The 17,697-nt window shown below is 43.3% G+C and overlaps 4 protein-coding genes and 1 non-coding gene across 5 annotated transcripts; 3 read left to right on the top strand and 2 right to left on the bottom strand.

Moving 5' to 3' along the window:
- Positions 1-1,169: 1,169 nt before the first annotated feature.
- On the bottom strand, positions 1,170-1,591 carry BYT42DRAFT_549052 (uncharacterized protein; the record flags this gene model as incomplete). The annotated part of the gene is made up of 3 exons (XM_051566049.1): positions 1,170-1,414; positions 1,474-1,540; positions 1,577-1,591. The coding sequence occupies 3 exons, from the start codon at positions 1,589-1,591 to the stop codon at positions 1,170-1,172; spliced, it is 327 nt and encodes a 108-aa protein (XP_051419584.1).
- Positions 1,592-4,584: 2,993 nt separating this feature from the next.
- Positions 4,585-5,361, top strand: BYT42DRAFT_584041 (uncharacterized protein). Its single transcript, XM_051569849.1, is given in 3 exon segments — positions 4,585-4,618; positions 4,682-4,808; positions 4,820-5,361. The coding sequence occupies 2 exon segments, from the start codon at positions 4,687-4,689 to the stop codon at positions 4,977-4,979; spliced, it is 282 nt and encodes a 93-aa protein (XP_051419583.1). The 5' UTR covers positions 4,585-4,618; positions 4,682-4,686; the 3' UTR covers positions 4,980-5,361.
- Positions 5,362-5,959: 598 nt separating this feature from the next.
- On the bottom strand, positions 5,960-6,032 carry BYT42DRAFT_t122. Its single transcript has one exon. It is a non-coding gene; the product is annotated as a tRNA-Trp (tRNA).
- A 9,473-nt stretch (positions 6,033-15,505) lies between these two features.
- Positions 15,506-16,030, top strand: BYT42DRAFT_584034 (uncharacterized protein). Its single transcript, XM_051569848.1, has one exon. It carries the CDS (start codon positions 15,743-15,745, stop codon positions 15,965-15,967), a length of 225 nt encoding a protein of 74 aa, XP_051419582.1. The 5' UTR covers positions 15,506-15,742; the 3' UTR covers positions 15,968-16,030.
- Positions 16,031-16,526: 496 nt separating this feature from the next.
- BYT42DRAFT_595422 (SURF4 family-domain-containing protein) lies at positions 16,527-17,459 on the top strand (the record flags this gene model as incomplete). Its single annotated transcript, XM_051570851.1, has 2 exons — positions 16,527-16,766; positions 16,872-17,459. The coding sequence occupies 2 exons, from the start codon at positions 16,527-16,529 to the stop codon at positions 17,457-17,459; spliced, it is 828 nt and encodes a 275-aa protein (XP_051419581.1).
- Between the last annotated feature and the right edge of the window lie 238 nt (positions 17,460-17,697).

Here is a 17,697-nt window from a genome sequence, read left to right as displayed (position 1 = left end):
TTGCCTGGCTGGTACGCACTTGAAAGACTTTACGACCAATGCCGTTGCGTGCCTGGACCAATCCACACGCCACATCGGGACCTGGGACCCGGACAGGTTGACCTTCAATTCTGGAGTGTTCTTGGCACCATCAACGCAGAGGAGATGGGCTTGCAGGATCACTTGATGACAATACTTTTATTAAATTCGCACTGAGAGAAGATGAGGGTTCACTAGTCAAGGTCGCTAACTGATTCTCGTAGAGCGCAAAGAAAAGATGAGAGTGAGGAATTTCTGTAGGTGAAAAATCGAATCATTTGGTGAAAATGGATCAACGACCACGGTGGTACGTTCTTGCAACACGCTAGTCACAGGTTTTTACAACTAAGCGAACTCTTTTAGGGGTTAAGGCGCTGTGCACGTCAAGATGAGCTGTACAAACGAGAGATGATGATGAAATCTAAGGGAAAAACTAAAAGGAACGCCCTAATACGGGAAAGACAAAGAAAGAAACTTACAATCGTGCCGGAAACGGCGGAGGAGCCAATTTTTTGATTAGTAGAGCCGCACCTCGCCAAGAGAAGAAAAACAGTGTGTACATATGTGGATGCCGAACCACGAAAAGATAAAATGAGCAGATAATTATCTACCAGTCAATCAAAGGGGAGAGGCCCCATGATATGTGTAAACGGGGATGTTATCTCCAAGGTAAACAATTTACGATAGAAATATGGCAAATATCCGTCGGTAAGACTGTAACCCAATAAATACAATTACAATAAGAGGGGTACAAATACACAAGAAAAACACTAGTTCTGCTAAAGGCTGTGGCAAGATATCTCCTCAGACCAGAAAGGTTTATCAGAAAAATAAAATCTCTTTCATACAAGTTTTGACCTTGGGCCAATCCTCCTCTGTTCCCTGAATCACATATGAAGCAGCTCGCCATCCAAAGTTACCATCTGCTTCCGGCTTATACAAACCACAAACATCGTGCGAGCCAAGACCCATTCTTTCCAGTTCATCTTCAGAAGGAGTTCAAAGTCTAGGATGTCTGATAGACTGCTTCTTTCTATAATTACAAATAGCCAAAACAAAAAGTGTCTATATACACCTGTATCGTGCACTATCCGTTTTGCCTTACCGGGATGAAGACTCATCAACATCTATTTCGCGCTTCTTATTGCGGTCTAAAGCTTCTCTTTTTCTCTGCTGTTTGTGCGTTGCATGTTGTTGTTCAAGCTTTTCTGCAAGTTTCTGTCGTCTTTCACTGCTTTGAAGTTTTCGTTCTTCTTGTCTTTGCAAAAATTATGCTCACTGTCTTTGCTTTCTTCATTGTCCACATCATCTTCGCTTGTCAAATCGGCGCCACAAACTCCTTCGCGGATTTCATCATCATTCGTGTCAGTTGGATGATCGCTTTCGCTGGTATGGCCTATATACACGTTTATGCGACGAAATAGGCACCAATAATTATGAACATGAAATGCTTACCGAGTAAAAGTTCTGTTGTATCAGGTGCACGACCGTCGTTGACGAATTCGTTTTTCTTCTTGGCTTGCTATGAGATTGGAATAGAACATCAAATCCAACTTACACGATGCCATAACATTTAATAATAAGACTTACCTTGGCGTTCTTCTATAATCAATTGTAGCGCCTTTATCGATACGCTTGAAGTCGCATTTCGACGCTCGTCAAGTACGTAAATATTTGCTGTAAGGTCTCGAAGATGGGCTTCTTTCTCTCGATAACCCGGTAAAGACACCGATGGGATGCTTCCACGCCATTGGTCGTGCGTACTCTGTGGTTTTTCAAGCGATCCAGCAGATGGCCCTGAGAACGGAAGATCATCGCCGCAGTTTCATCGTGAGTCCATCATTTCAGCCAGCGTTTAGCATCAGGAAAGTCTGCTTTGATCTGGCGGACCGCTCGACTGTACGCCGCCTCCCCGCCTCGCCTTTGGCATGATACATCAGATCGGCGAGATCTTCAAAGTCTATCTGACTTCCAGGAGGAACGACCGCGTGGTTGCTGGCCACCCTTTGGACTGACTGACACCAATGGTAATAACAGACCTTTAGCAGGCTTTGCGCCTCGAGCTTGCTTTGCGAAAACGTCTCTTGGAATGCTGCAACGGATCCACTTCTCTGAGCCTGCAAAAAATCCATCACTAAGGCAGAACTCTTCTCCAATTCAAAATCGCCTTCTCCAAGAACGAAGTCAAAGGTACGGAAAAAGGCGAGGAAGTTAAGGCTTGAAATGACTGGTGGAGAGTCAATGCAACACTGCCTGAAATATGACGGCCTACTTGTTCAGGTCTCAAAAAACATGTAGGTCGTACAGAGGTAAAATCCATCTGCGAAGCAGCCGTATGAAACATCGGTGAGCATTGGATTGGCTGAGAGATTTGCGCGGCATCATATCCACCGAGGGGAGGAATCCGGGAAAGTCTTCTGTAAGGCGCTTCAATGCGTCGTAGCTCGATTCAGTCCCTGATTGCAACCGAGTTTTCCGTTTTTTAATAGTGCAGTACGTCTCAGACGCTTAATCTTGCCGAGACGGTGCAAGTTTTCGTCAATATCTCGGACAGGACGCGCCGGATACTCGGGACGAACCGCACTGCTGCCGATCATAAAATCTCTTGCGAAGTCCGTTTTTTCGTCCTCCAAAGCCGGTCTTTCGAAAAGACTTCAGCATCTCGGAAGAAATAATGCGAAGGTACAAACGCACCGTGAGTGTGGTGGTCTTTATGGGTAAGTTTGCCACCGTAACCAGTGAGCTTGAATTTCAATTTCACATCGCACGGAGTATGAATCAACGCCTTTTTACAGAACATGCACTTTTGCGACAACTGCTTCTCCATGCGCGTCGGACAACTTTGCCGCATTTTTATTGGTGCATTTCACTGCACCGAGGCATAGCTTGGTAACGCTGACACCACCCTGGATACGGTCGTCATTCTTTTGCAACCACTGCCAGCCAATGTCGGTGTCATACTCCATTTCCGTGGACTCAAAAGCGCCAGTGGTAATTTGCTGGACTCTGTCTCCGTCGATCCATTTGGCTAGAGCCATGATGCAAGAATGGTATAGTTGGATTAGTTTCCGTTTTCTGAATCGGTATCTTAGAATTATAAATCACACAAAAAGAACACCCACCCCATACGTGCGTGAAAAATACCGGAATGAACCGTAATACAAACGTTGGCGAAATTTGCCGCTATTGCCGGCAAGTTCAGCCAAAAATTTCTTTACCGGCGATTTACTGACCGCTCACCTGTTTTCTACGTTTATTGGTGTGCCTGATGAGAACATGGCAATTGGATATTTGACCGTGTATTTTTCTCGCTTTTGTAATATGTCTTGTTTCTTTTTATGCGACTCCTTATACGCTGATGTACTTGTCAAAGTGGTGCTGACACTCTCTTTCGGTGTTTTATTCAGCATGAAATAAAAAAAAGGCAACCCCGAAATCCCCCAAAATAAGGCTTCTTCAACTTTTTTTCTCCCCCTCAAACTTGCAAGTTTTTTCACTTGTTTATCGCCCGTCAACAAAGAAGGGGCCGCTCTCAGCTGCTAATGAATACGCTCCTTACCACTGCCAAACGGAATTATACTGTTCTTATCGCCGGTCGGAGAATCTCGCACAGTATATACGCGAACATCTCGAGACAGAGGCATTTCTCCTGCTTGCCAATCAAAGGTAAAAAGATATTGATGCCACAAAAGATACAGTAGTTTACTTTAATTTACCTCGTCAACAATAATAAAGGTTCCTGAACCAGCGACAAACAATGACTTTGACATGCGAGTACGACTTAGACAACGTCGTTATCACGAAAAACGTATCTTTTGACTCTGATGTTGCTGTTTTCGGAGAGCTTGTTCTTGACGATGAAGAACAAGGCGTCGATTCCGAGAACGAGCATGCCAATGTTGACAATTCTCTGTCATCCGACTCGGACGACGATATCTTTGTCACAAAGTCCTTTGGCAAGAGGACGGTGAAGCAACTGCATCTGCAGGGCAGCCATTTTATCACACTATTCTCGTGTATTTTCAGCTGCGATACACTTCCAAATCGGCGATGGAACTGCTCTTCCTTTTCCTGAACGCAGTGCTCGATTACTGTGACGCTCCTTTTTGGCTTCCCGCAAAGGTATCTACACTTCATAATCACATCAACACGTCGATGGGAAGGCCAAAGAGTTATCAAGTTTGTCGATTGCCCGTCTTGCCACTATACTACGCGCATGAATCAGTGTCGAAGAATTTGCTGGTCCCGTTAATGAAATGTTGTGCCAATATCGCGACTTTTTGCAACGTCCTTCTTGCAATAGCCGATTATTCAAACTCACGATTCAAACTCGCCTCAGGAAACAAGGCTGTTCCCACTAAAGAGTATGCCTACACTCGATTAAAACGGCACAAGCGATGATGTTTGCGCGCGACGGCTTCAACAAGCGATCAACGAGTGGAGGATTCACAGAGGGGATAGCGACGTGCTCTATGACGTGTACGATGGCCGTATGTGCTTCAAGTCAGAGACCTCGAAAATAACAGTTTTCTGAATGGCGAGCGATCCTTCCTGCTGATGTTGAACGTCGACTGGTACTGGTTTCAAGAACTCGACACAGGTAACCTACAAGCTGGTAGGCTAGATTTGGTTGATGTTCATTAACTTACATGATTTGATATAGGTCGCATGCATTCTGTTGATGCTATTTATCTTGCAACTAACAACCTCCCGCGGTCGCAACGGTTCAAGCCGGAGAATGGGAACGTCTTTGGCGTGATCCCTGGGCCGCATGAACATATGGGTTACGTGTCAGTATCAGATGGCAAAAAAAAATGGTCGTGGGAATGCGAGCGTTCAATTCTTTGGTCACGGCGTCGATGCGCCTGGACAAACACACCAGCGACGGATCATTTTTATACCAGCTCTCATACCAAGATATGTCTTGGACTGGTACAATATACTTTGTGATATTTCTTTGAATCGATCGTAAATCATGATCGATCTATATGTTTCGTCAAGTCCGCTCAAACTTGGATTGCCTCTCAACTTTTGCCATGCGTCGCTCCTCATCTGAGTTGGCCTCGAACTTGAAATACCAGCCCGCATCTATTTGGACTCTCTGCGACCAAGACAGTACCCAGCAGGCCTTATCACAAGACAAATTCGGTTCTATGCTATTCCGGCATAACAAGTCATTTGTTAGCTCGCACTGACCTCTATAAATGCCAATATCTTGGAGAATGTTGATCGACTAATAGAGATTATTTTTGAGGAAAAAGAAAGACCATCGAAATAATGGTTTGAACCGCCAATCGATGGACCTAGCAAACAAGCTGAGCCTTTAGCCCGAAATTATAACACCCCACCAAACCCTGCTTGGGGAAACCATCATACAATGACCAAAACATATAATTTTCCTCTGATCAATTCCAATAAAAAGTACTGTATATATTCTCATCCTATGCGCTCCTCACCCTCTATATTACCTCGTGTTCTTTTTCGATCCAGGGCGAGCAATAGTCCGCAGTGGAAATGTGTTCATTCACTTTCAATAAAAAAAAAAGTTTCTTTTTACTTTTTACGATACTTTATTTTCTGTGGAATTGGTATACGGAATAGATCCACGAAAAAATGGAAAACGATAGTCAATATAAAAAAAAGTGTCGTGGCTGAAGCGGATAACGTCCGAAAATGGTAATCAGCTTAGCATCTTGCTAAGTACAACCATCCTTTTATCAAAGTTTTAGCCGCTCAGCCAGTATCCTCTTTAAGAACATAGACCGAATAAGCACATATAAATATCTCCTTATAATTGACAAAAATAAAGCGTTATCTTTCCTATCCCTAATCCTCTTGTTTCCCACTCTGGTGATCTTGCCGGTATATCAGATCCGAGTGAAGTACGACAAAAGACAAAAAACAAAATAAAAAACAAAATAAAAAACAAAATAAAAAAACATGAGGAGTGAGCGACTCGAACGCCCAACCTTCAGATCTGGAATCTGACGCACTACCACTTGTGCTAACCCCCCTCATATGAATGTGAAAACCAAAGTTGTGTAAGCCTCGGCCGACTGCCTTTTTCGGATTTCCCTTGTTCTGGTTAATTTCTGTGGTTGCCTGAATTCGTTGGTCTTTTCCCTTTCTTTTGGTGTTTCTCCCGTGGTGCTATGATGTTTGGGCGATGAAATATCGATCGATTTGTCGGTTCCTTCTTTTTCAGAAGCGGAGTGTGAATTGGAAGTCCCGTTCGATTTTTCGTGAAGTTCGTTTAACGATCTGAAATTATCTTATGATCATTACGCGTTCTGACGATGACTCAAACCATGATTATTTCTATTGTTCTTACATATTATGTAATCCCTTAGTAAGAAACTATAGTACGGTGAAAGTATTTAAATGTCTTTTAGAAATTTCTGTATCTATATCCTAAAGCTTTTGTCTTTTGATCTCTTATTCTGGGAATACATCTTTTCGAAGATACACTTTGGACTAGCGCCTACATTTTTGGAAGTCTCTTTGGAATAGTCTGATAGTTTTTACAGTCGGCTATCACCCTATTCGGATTTACAGTAACAAGAAGTTAGTATTCGGAGGAAGAACCATGGAAGTTCTGAAGCTAATCTTCTCTGTTCTGAATATTCTTTCTTTGGGTTACTCTTGCATCAATTTGGTTACCACTCTCCCACCACACTTCACATCATGGTCCGGCTTGCCAGATATCTGTGTCATCTACGTTACAAGTGTCGTGGTTCTCTACATCGTTTATTCTGGTGTCAACCAATTGTGCAAGTTTATTAAAATGTCAAGAAATTCAGGCTCGTCTGTCGCAGGTTCTCAAGAGCGACATGAAGGTAGTTGGGTTCCGGTTGTGAAGGAACCTAAGCCGTCGATTATGAAGTTCATGAATGTGTTGCCAAATTTTTCTGGTGCTACGACCGGCAAGGAGGGAATTAATCCTTTTCATTGGGTCCGCAAGATCGAGAGAATTCGCTCCATGGCTGGTTTGTCTGATGAAGAAACTCTAATTATCGCGGCGGATCATTTGGTTGGTGACGCTGAACGTTGGTTTGAATCGAAGTGCTACCGTGTTGCGCATTGGGAAGAATTCGTGGAGATGTTTAAGCAGAAGTATGCTCACGAATTGGAAGACCATTGGCACAATCAGCTTTACGATATGTGCAGCGGCAAACATCCCAAACAATCGGTAGAGACTACCTCGTTGCGTCTCGTTGAACTATTTGACCTTTGCGAAATTACCAATACAAGGGTAATGATCAAGTACTTTTTGGAGGCTATCGATGCGGATATTGCCTACAAGATTGAAAGCAGCCCGATTCCCCTTGAGGTGTATCAAGACGTGGTGGATGCTGCCAAGCGCATCGAAAGTTCCAATTATCGCTACCATGTTCAGCGAAATCCCGAGGTTTTTGCGGTGGAACGCGGCCAACATCTTGGTATCGGTGTCAAGCCCCGCACGGTTACTCCGGAAGGTGAGAATCAAGAACTTTCCATGCAAGATCTCATGAAGGAAATTCGCAACCTCAAGGCAAGTCTCGCTTCGAACCGCTCCGATGGTAATCGAAGACTGGTGTGTTTCCATTGTAATCAGCCGGGACATAAGAAGTTTGAGTGTCCGCAGAGGAAATCATATCAGGCCAACGGAACGAACTTTCCTTCCAATGAAAACGCGCAAAATTCGGGAAAAGACTTGGAGCGCCAGTAAGTAACGAGGTTACTGGTGCTCCGTATCAAGAAAAATCCTCGTTGAAGCCCGGTGGTGGAACTGGTGGTGCGAAGTCTGGTGCTTATTTGGTGGAGGCCGTTCCTTCGGTTGACATTTTGTCCGCTGAGAAACGCCGACGCGTGGAAGATCAAGAACCGAGCAAGACAGTTGTCAAGACAAGTAAGACCGCCGTTCAGCCCAGAAAATCGCGAAATCCCCCGAGAACGTTGGAAATCGATCTTATTCCAAAGAAGATCTGGGATAAATTGCAACACACCGACGCTGGATTAACCATGGCGGACTGGCTATATCTGGAACGACAGGCTGGAAACGATATTGCCGCGGGTATACGTTATTGGCGGCGAAGAAAACCAGCCAAGGAAAATTCCATGCAAGTGAACAATTTGGAAGTGCTCTCTGATTCCGAAGACAGTCTCGATCTTGGTTCCCAGGCCAGCAGTGAAACTGAATCTGATGTGTTGGAATGGGAGAAAGACATGGAGTGGGAAAGTGATACCGATTCCGTCGATACGAACGATATGACGTACCCTTATGATCTTTCCAAGATGCGTGTTGGGTCTCCTCTCAAGGGAAAAATTTCCATCAATGGTCATGAAGTCGAAGCGGTGTTCGATACTGGTGCAAGTGTGAGCGTCATCGGCAAGGATTTGAGCGACCGACTTGGTTTGGCCACGAATGGTGATCAGATGCATTTGTCTGGTTTTAACATTGGTAACAAGGACCCCAGCGATATCACGACCGATGTGCCCATTTGCGTTGCTGGCAAGATACGACCTGAACATATGTGTGTTCAAACGACCAAAGGAAAGAAGAACCTTTGCCTGCTTGGTATCCCTTGGTTCCATGCTCATGGTATTGAAATTTCGTTGCAAGATAATACCTTGAGAATACCTTGCAAGAAGGGTGTGGTGATCCTACGGTGCCGTACGGAATATTCTGGTGCAGCAAGAAACAACGATGAAGTTGAAGCCTATGCCTTGTCCGTGTGCCCGACGTCATCTGATGTTTTCAATGTGGAAAACGACCTCGAGGATCGACTGGTTCCTTACCTGAACGATGTGACCGAACAAGAAGGTGTTTCCGACCAAGACCAGCAAGAAGGTGAGAAGACCGAGTTGCCTCCGGCTATTGGCTCTGTGGTGCGCACGTATGATAGTTGTTTCGTCGAGACCAGTGGTCTAGGAAAAGTCCAGGTTTTGGAACATGAAATTCCACTCCACAGTGTTCATCCGATTCGTTCCAAGCCCTTCCGTTTAACCTGGAAAGAAGAAGACCATCTGAAGAAGGAGTTGCAAGAGATGATCGAGTTGGGGCTCATCCGTCCTTCCGCTGGAAAGTGGACTTCGCCCGTATTTTTCGTTAAGAAAAAGGGTGGCGAATTACGCATGGTTATTGACTACCGACGCCTGAATCAAGCTACGATCAAGGATGCCTTTCCGTTGCCGTTAATTGACGAACTCCTGGACTCTTTTGGTGGTGCGAGCGTGTTCTCGACTCTGGACGCGGCCAGTGGTTACTGGCAGGTACCCATGGCAAGTCAAGACATTGAGAAGACTGGTTTTGTGACGAAGTTCGGCACATATGAATTTACGGTGATGCCGTTTGGTTTGACTTCGGCCCCTTCTACGTTCCAAAGAATGATGACCGTGTTGCTTCAAGATTATATTGGTAAATTTGTGTACGTCTTTATTGACGATATTATTCTGTACTCCCGATCTCTAGAGGAACATGCCCATCATTTGGAACTGGAGTTCGAAAAGTGCCAAAAAGCCAATCTGAAACTGAAACGAAAGAAGTGTCATTTTGCGCAAGACAAGGTGGAGTACTTAGGACATGTGGTGACCGCCGATGGATTGCTCCCCAGCGACTATAATGTCGAGAAGGTGATGAAGTTCGCAGCCCCTCAAGATGGTGATGATATCCGGTCATTCCTTGGTATTGCCGGTTATTACAGAAGGTTTATCAAAGATTATGCTACCCTGGTTCAACCGTTGACAAGGCTCTTGCGGAAGACCGTGGAATTTCGATGGGACGAAGAACAAGCCCGTGCGTATGAAAATCTGAAGACTGCCCTAGTGAATCCCCCGGTTTTGTGCTATCCGGATAGACAGAAGGTACAGATCCTTACGACGGACGCTTCTACCAAAGGTCTCGGTGCGATCCTTTCCCAATCCAAGGATGGTACTGACTCCGAGGAAAGGGTGATCGCTTATGCCTCCCGAACGGTGCGTGGTCCGGAACATAATTATTCCATTACTCATTTGGAAGCTCTTGCCTTGATTTGGGCCGTTCAACATTTCCGCCATTACCTCTTGGGACGAAGATTCATTCTGCGAACTGACCATGCCGCCCTGGTTTACATCAACAATCCGACCAAGCAGACCTCGAAGTTGGCGAGATGGGCCGCTTGTCTCATGGAATTCGATTTCGAAATCCAGTACGTGAAGGGAAAATCCAATCCTGCTGACTCCCTTTCCCGGTTGGTTCGAGATTAGCGATCGAAGAACTTTCGTTCTTCATTGTTTCTTATTATGTCACCTTGCTGACATGGAGAGAATAAATTTATTCTATTCATGGTTTATTTTTGGTTACCGGCTTTTACTCTGATTTTTACTTTTTGGTTCGCACGTCTGTCTCCCTTTGGTTTATCTCATCTCAATTCATGGTGAGAAATGAAGTTTCCTTGGTTTTTGGCTCTCTACCAGTACCTGGAAGGTGGTGCTTACCCTCTGGATTGTGACCGGGTTACGAAGCAAAGGATACGAAGACATGCGAACAGGTTCGAAATCCATTTGGATCGTTTGGTGGAAAAAGGTTCGGCGCGCGAAGTCTTGCACGAGGGGAACGAACGGTCTATCCTGGAGCAGCTCCATGCGGAAGGTCATTTTGGTCCCCGGAAGTTGGCTGAGAGGATTCAAGAGAGTTTTGTTTGTGACAATGTTCAAGCGAAGGCTCGTTTACTGGTCAAGGAGTGCACGACTTGTCAATTCCGCGCACGAAGAAGAATCGCCCGATCGAACCTCATGCGATTGATGGAAACCCCGGAGATGCCTTTCACTCTGGTTGGCTGCGATGCCATTGGCCCCTTGGAAGTTACTGAACAAGGAAACAAGTATATCCTTACTGCCATTGATCATTTGACGAGATGGCCTATCGCGAAGGCAGTAAAGGATATTACTGAAAAAACTACGGTGGATTTTCTGTACTCTGAATTGGTTGTTCCCTATGGTGTCCCGAAGTATCTCTTAACTGACCGCGGCTCAAATTTTGTCTCTGAATATACGGTATCTTTTCTGAAGGCTATTGGTTGCCGAAATGTCCCCACAACTGCATATCGCCCGCAAACGAATGGATTGTGTGAAAGACTGAATCAGACACTGGCGTTCACTTTGGCAAAATTGGCTCGCGACAAGGACGACGTTTATCAATGGGATCGTTACTTGGACAAGACACTTCTCTCTCTAAGGACGTTGAAAAACGAGGCGACTGGACAGATTCCTGCGTTCCTTCTATTCGGGTATAAGATGAAGACTCCTGCGACTTGGTCGGCGCCAATACATGGGTATGTCGAGGGTGACTACGAAGAAGACGTGGCCAAGCGGATTGAGTTCATTCATGAAGATTTGAAACGAATACGAGAGGAAGCACGACAAAGGTCCGACGCAAGAAAATTGGTGGCGAAGAAGTACTATGACCAAACGGTTTACCCAAGAGCTCCATTCCAGATTGGTGATCTCGTTCTTATGAAGGATATGACGCCTCGAACCAAGTTCAGTGACAAGTGGATCGGTCCATTTGTGGTGGTGAAGGTGAATGCTCACAGTGGTACATATCATTTGGAAGGTGCAAGGAATCAGCAACGGTTGAAGGGTGCAGTAAACGGTGACGTTTTGGTGCCCTACCACGAGTCTACAAGAATGGTACCAGAGGTCCAGCCCGCCTACAAACGGTTCAAAGCCTGGATATCCCAAAGGAACCCGCATATGGCCTCGGCTTGAGGGGGGTATTTGTGAAAACCAAAGTTGTGCAAGCCTCGGCCGACTGCCTTTTTCGGATTTCCCTTGTTCTGGTTAATTTCTGTGGTTGCCTGAATTCGTTGGTCTTTTCCCTTTCTTTTGGTGTTTCTCCCGTGGTGCTATGATGTTTGGGCGATGAAATATCGATCGATTTGTCGGTTCCTTCTTTTTCAGAAGCGGAGTGTGAATTGGAAGTCCCGTTCGATTTTTCGTGAAGTTCGTTTAACGATCTGAAATTATCTTATGATCATTACGCGTTCTGACGATGACTCAAACCATGATTATTTCTATTGTTCTTACATATTATGTAATCCCTTAGTAAGAAACTATAGTACGGTGAAAGTATTTAAATGTCTTTTAGAAATTTCTGTATCTATATCCTAAAGCTTTTGTCTTTTGATCTCTTATTCTGGGAATACATCTTTTCGAAGATACACTTTGGACTAGCGCCTACATTTTTGGAAGTCTCTTTGGAATAGTCTGATAGTTTTTACAGTCGGCTATCACCCTATTCGGATTTACAGTAACAAGAAGTTAGTATTCGGAGGAAGAACCATGGAAGTTCTGAAGCTAATCTTCTCTGTTCTGAATATTCTTTCTTTGGGTTACTCTTGCATCAATTTGGTTACCACTCTCCCACCACACTTCACATGAAAATTTTTTCATAATGTATTTGATCACAGAATTCAAAAAGCCGAAAACTTTGAGATTTTGCATAAGAAAATGACGCTCCTAATTTATCAGTAGGTGATATACTTAATCCAGTAGACAATATGTTTTTGGCATAGAGAAATAAATGCTTCTATGAAAATAAATTGTCGATAAAAATAAATGAGAATTTTAAAAATTGAATGTCCGCTATAAATTTGCTCTGTTGGCTGTCAATTTTTCACTACAGGCTCGTATTTTACTACATTATCAGCATAGGTTACCATAGATATAAGCTGTTGACAGTTAAAAAATACGCACTGGATATGTCTATACTATCATGGTTTTATTAATGTATCTTTTTTAATACTTTCCGAGAAACTCAGTTTAACCATTCCTTTTTTTTTCGTTTTATTATCAAAACCAATGTTCTGAAGGATAACAGAAAAGACACAATATTACCCTGTCTGGAAACATGAATGTAACAGGAATAGGAACGCTTGGTTTGGAAATATATCAGATGCTTCTGGAATGATTAATGAAGGAAATTTGACAGTTTCTGTGAACGAGAATAATGGGATCCAAAAGAATAGATCGGAAAAAGAACTACAATAAGAAAAAAAAACTGTATATGTTTACGATACAGAAGATAGCTGGTTCATTTTATTCGAATCAAAGAACCTGTGTTATTTACTATAGATGATTAACTTGATTAACTATCTGAAATCTACTTACAACCTACAAGTTCTATGCGTATACTCGACCAATCCAATGCTTTTTATTTGCAATAATTTTACGTCGATGCTTAATTCACGAAATTTCAAGTGTCCGGTTTTCCGATTATGACATCCGATCTAAAGCTTAGTTTGCATGATTTAGATGATCCATCTTTGGTAGGTCATTTAACATGAGTATATGGCTCAATGAGATTGTCAAATTGTAGCAAGGCAATAACGAGAAGCTCAAGTTGATACAATGATAAATTGTATTTATTGCTGTTGAGTGTTTAGTCAAAAAAAATGTTCTGTTTGCATTTACACGTCAGAGTCAATTCGAAAGGTTAGAGCAAACCACTGAACCGCCCAAGCCCGAACAGCCGCAAAGCGTAAATGGGACCATCGTCCAACATGGTTTTGCATAAATGTATTTTTTTGCGTGATCCTGTTTTTTCTATAGCGCTGATCGTATAGTTGGCAAATTTACTGCAGTATTTGGAGTGGGATAGCAAAATTGAAGAGATCGATTGACAGAATTGGTGATCGTTGAGAAGAAGCAACGCACTATCTGCACCAAGGTGGCTTCAGCCAACAATTGCGACAAACCATAGTGGAGTTAACGATTCTGTAACCAATATTTGTCTAGCAAAGAGACAAGGTCGCGAGTCATTTCCAGATGAGTCGTGGTTGCCAAGGTCATCGAGGATTTGCTGTTTAAGAAAAATAAAAGAGCCAATTTAATGTTCAATATATCAAGTGCGTATGAAATGCACCTGCTTAGTTTGATATATTGTATAATGCATCACCATCCCGAACGCAACAGTTGGTGAATCAGTTGACAGCTTGGACCCGGTTGGCGGACTATACCATATTTTTTTCGTTGATTTGGCAGACAGTAACATTGATATCGTCGTGAGTCAAAATGAGAATACTGTTTTCTTCTTTGTCATCGTCACGTCAATTACATTTTCCAGCGTTCAGTGACCCACTGGAGCAAATCAAATTTTATTCTTCTGTGTTTGTTGGTCAGCTTTGTTATATGTCATTCTTGACATTCTGGCGTGAGATGTGCCGTATCAGCCACGGGACTTTGGAAGTATGTGCTTGGCCAACATTGTATCTAAGAATAGCGGATCCGAAGACGAAGAGTGAAGAAGCCATTTTCTAAGGGACGTGTTCCTTCTGATTATTGATTTCGTCACACAAAGACACTCTGTATTTATTATTGTGTGCGTCGTAGTTTTTGTTTAAGTAAGAGTTAGTACGTTGTTGAGCGTTATCGGAAAGATTGGGATTGTCTGTATCACCTGAATCAAATACGGTTTGCAGTACCAGCGCATGTTTATGTTGTGTAGTCATATACATTAACAAACCATGCGAGTTCGGTTCTGACGTAAACGAGCAAGAAAAGTCTTCCTGCGCGTCGTTTGCAGATTCACGTAATAGCGACTTGAGTTTATGACCCAGACAAAGAGCCTTTACCAGACGGCTTACCGACAAATATAACTTCTGCGTGGTAACCGATCTTATAATTGAAAAACGATTTGGCTTTCATTAGCTTTCCACATTCATCGCATGCAACTGTCCCTTATTGACATCATTGTCAATGGCCGATATACAGCTTTACTGTCGATGCTCGTCATGGTTCTTGTAGATGGAAAATCATGGGAATTTTGAACACTGTCGTTCTGTTGACACTATATACGGTTTTGCCAGGGATATGCGCTTATGCTATATCCTGTATACTATGTTTGTGTGACAAGAACGCAACTCATGAAGTCAGTCTTCAGTGGAGATGGTTGCTTCGACGATGAAATCCTTTTTTTTTAATGGCAATTAACCAAAGCGGAGCTTATTTATTGCTTACAGTGACAGTTTTAGTGTGAGATTATCTACATGTGTTTACAACTGTCTTTGGGGTTATACAGATGAATGAAAAAAGTGTATCTTTCCCTGTTTCATTATTCATCAAATACAGCATTGATGGTTGGGTTGAAATCCTTTGCATCCTTTTTCTCCATGTCTCGTATGATTTCCTCGGCTTTGCTGTTGTTGGTTACATGGACATCGCTCTCAACGGTTGCATAGGTGTTTTCTACGACTTTCCGACCCTCTTCCCATTGACCGTCATCGTCGTAAGCTTGTTGAGGATGTGTTGAAGAGGGTGATTGTCGAGGTTGCTTTTGTGCTGTCGATACGGCACTGGAAGAAAAAGCACGGCGAGCGGTAAAATTGCGTACGAATGGAATAGAACGAAGCATGATTGTTGACTTTTTAGTCTTTCTTGGCAACCTACCCTGCTTTTTATACAGTAAAAAAAATATAAAAAAATTCCACGGTGGGAATCTCGAGCATGAAAATCAAATGAAACATAGCGATTTGCATAATAATGTCATTTTTTCCTTCCTATAAAGGTTAATTGACGTCATTTCGACTCGATAGGCGGCCCATTTGGAGCACCGCCTTGACCAACAGATCGCTGTCAAAATGAGACCAAAAAACATTCAGCATTCGCTTAGCGGCTGCCAAGACAGCAAGTGTCCAATATCCGTTCGTTGTGATCGGCTTAAATTCCACGGAAATTCCCTATTTGTACCGATACCCGCGGAAAGACCATGTTGCCACATCGCATTTTAATGCTTTTTTCATTAGTGTCGCTAGTCCAAACAACAAAGGAACATCCATCATTACATACGGAGCATACTCTGTTCGATTTGTCATCATTACATGCGGCTAACAGAGCAAGCGGGCGAGATAGTGACCAACCAAGTGGCTTTCATGGGAAAGTTTGCTGGTCGTCAAGTGAACATGAGGGAAAGATACGCGTTCTCAAGTGCTAATTGGGCCGCGCCACAATTTGTATGTCTGATAGCAACATACCAGAAGAAAAAGAAGTCAATTTTGGGTGCCCCATTTGTTTTCTGAGTATTAATGGTTGAAAGCTGCATTAGCATAGATGCTGTGGGATCGATGGTATAGCTTTATTATTTTCTCTTTTCGGGCAGCATATAGCAAAAATTATAACGGCAACTGGCTCCTCACTGTGATGCGAAGTACTGTGATAGCGGGTCGTATGAAAAATTGTGGTTCGTTAGAGCGTCAACATAAAACATGCCAATGCGGATATGTAACTTCATTTAACGAAAATTGGAATCGTTTGAATACAGGCTCCATGTCAATGTGAACTCCATGCGGGTGCCTGACAATATCATTCGCGTATAAAAATAATCTGGCGTGCCATTAAGGCGATCTGAGCTTATTTCAAACACCGCATGGAGCTCAACGTCATCGAATTTCTCAATTTTGGGCGTCTCAAAAAAGTTGGCGACAGACACCAGTTGTACAGTATCACGGTTGTTTGCTCTCCTTCTTATTACTCTAACTTATATCATCATCGCCATGTCCGATTTCAAAAAACAACTGGAAACATTCACTTCCAAAGCGGAGGATATTGTCGACAAAGTGGGACAGCCTTTGAAACCTTATATACCTGCCATTGCGCGGTTCCTGATTGTCGCCACGTTTCTGGAAGATTCCCTACGCATTATTATGCAATGGTCTGAGCAAGTGGATTACATGCAAAAGCAGCGTCACTTTCCAACGGGTCTGAGCCATCTATTTCTGCTTGCTAATGTGTTGGTGAGTTTTACAACGCGATAGCCAGTGATATCTGTCACTGCTCATCAATATATCTTTTTTTTGTTTTTTTTGTTTCCGACAATGCTGACGGTTCCATGGGGTTAGGTGATGCTGGTAGGATCAAGCCTTGTTATTATGAAACGACACCAAGAGTACGCTGTGTATGGTTTATTAGGTGTGGTGGTTGCTCAGGCGTTGGGCTATGGCTTGATATTCGACATGTCGTTTTTCCTACGCAATTTGTCAGTCATGGGAGGTCTGGTGATGGTGCTTTCTGATTCGCTGGTGCGAAGAAAGCAAATGTTTGCAGCTCTTCCACAGATTTCGGAGAATGATCGACGCATGTACCTTCAGTTGGGTGGTCGAATCCTACTGATTTTCCTCTTTATTGGCTCTGCGTTTCACGGTGACTGGTCGTTTACGCGAATCTTGGTGTCTGCGCTTGGATTGATTGCTTGTATCATGGTGGCGGTGGGATTCAAGGCAAAATGGTCCGCCATGTTCCTCGTTCTTTTCCTCTCCATCTTCAACGTCGTGATCAACAACTTTTGGTCGGTCAACCACAGTTATTTCCAGAGAGACTATGTCAAGTACGACTTTTTCCAAACTCTGTCCACCGTGGGCGGATTTTTGTTGCTCGTAAGCGTGGGTCCTGGAGGATATTCCATCGATGAAAAGAAGAAGGAATTTTAGGATGGCGAATTTTTTTCTCATCCATACAACCCAGTGTGGGTCACCGTTGCTTTACAACTTTATCTGCATATGCCGCCAACGTTTGTAGTTTTATCTGTATAACTCCAAACTGGTACCCTAAAGCAAGAGCATTCAGTATTCAGTAATAAAACTATTTATAAGAGTATTTGATATATTTATTGGTAAAGCAGGGTATAGTAACAAGCCATTTCTTTAGGATCATGTGCGGTTATAGGAA

Source organism: Radiomyces spectabilis (assembly GCF_025331425.1).
Source record: "Radiomyces spectabilis strain NRRL 2753 chromosome Unknown BYT42scaffold_13, whole genome shotgun sequence".
Taxonomy (NCBI): domain Eukaryota; kingdom Fungi; phylum Mucoromycota; class Mucoromycetes; order Mucorales; family Radiomycetaceae; genus Radiomyces; species Radiomyces spectabilis.
Note: the sequence above shows the minus strand (reverse complement) of the source record. Positions and strands in the feature narration are given on the sequence as shown.

Excerpts from the sequence above, each read along its gene's own strand:
- BYT42DRAFT_584041 (XM_051569849.1), top strand. The coding sequence starts at position 4,687 with ATGCATTCTGTTGATGCTATTTATCTTGCAACTAACAACCTCCCGCGG.
- BYT42DRAFT_584034 (XM_051569848.1), top strand. The coding sequence starts at position 15,743 with ATGTTGCCACATCGCATTTTAATGCTTTTTTCATTAGTGTCGCTAGTC.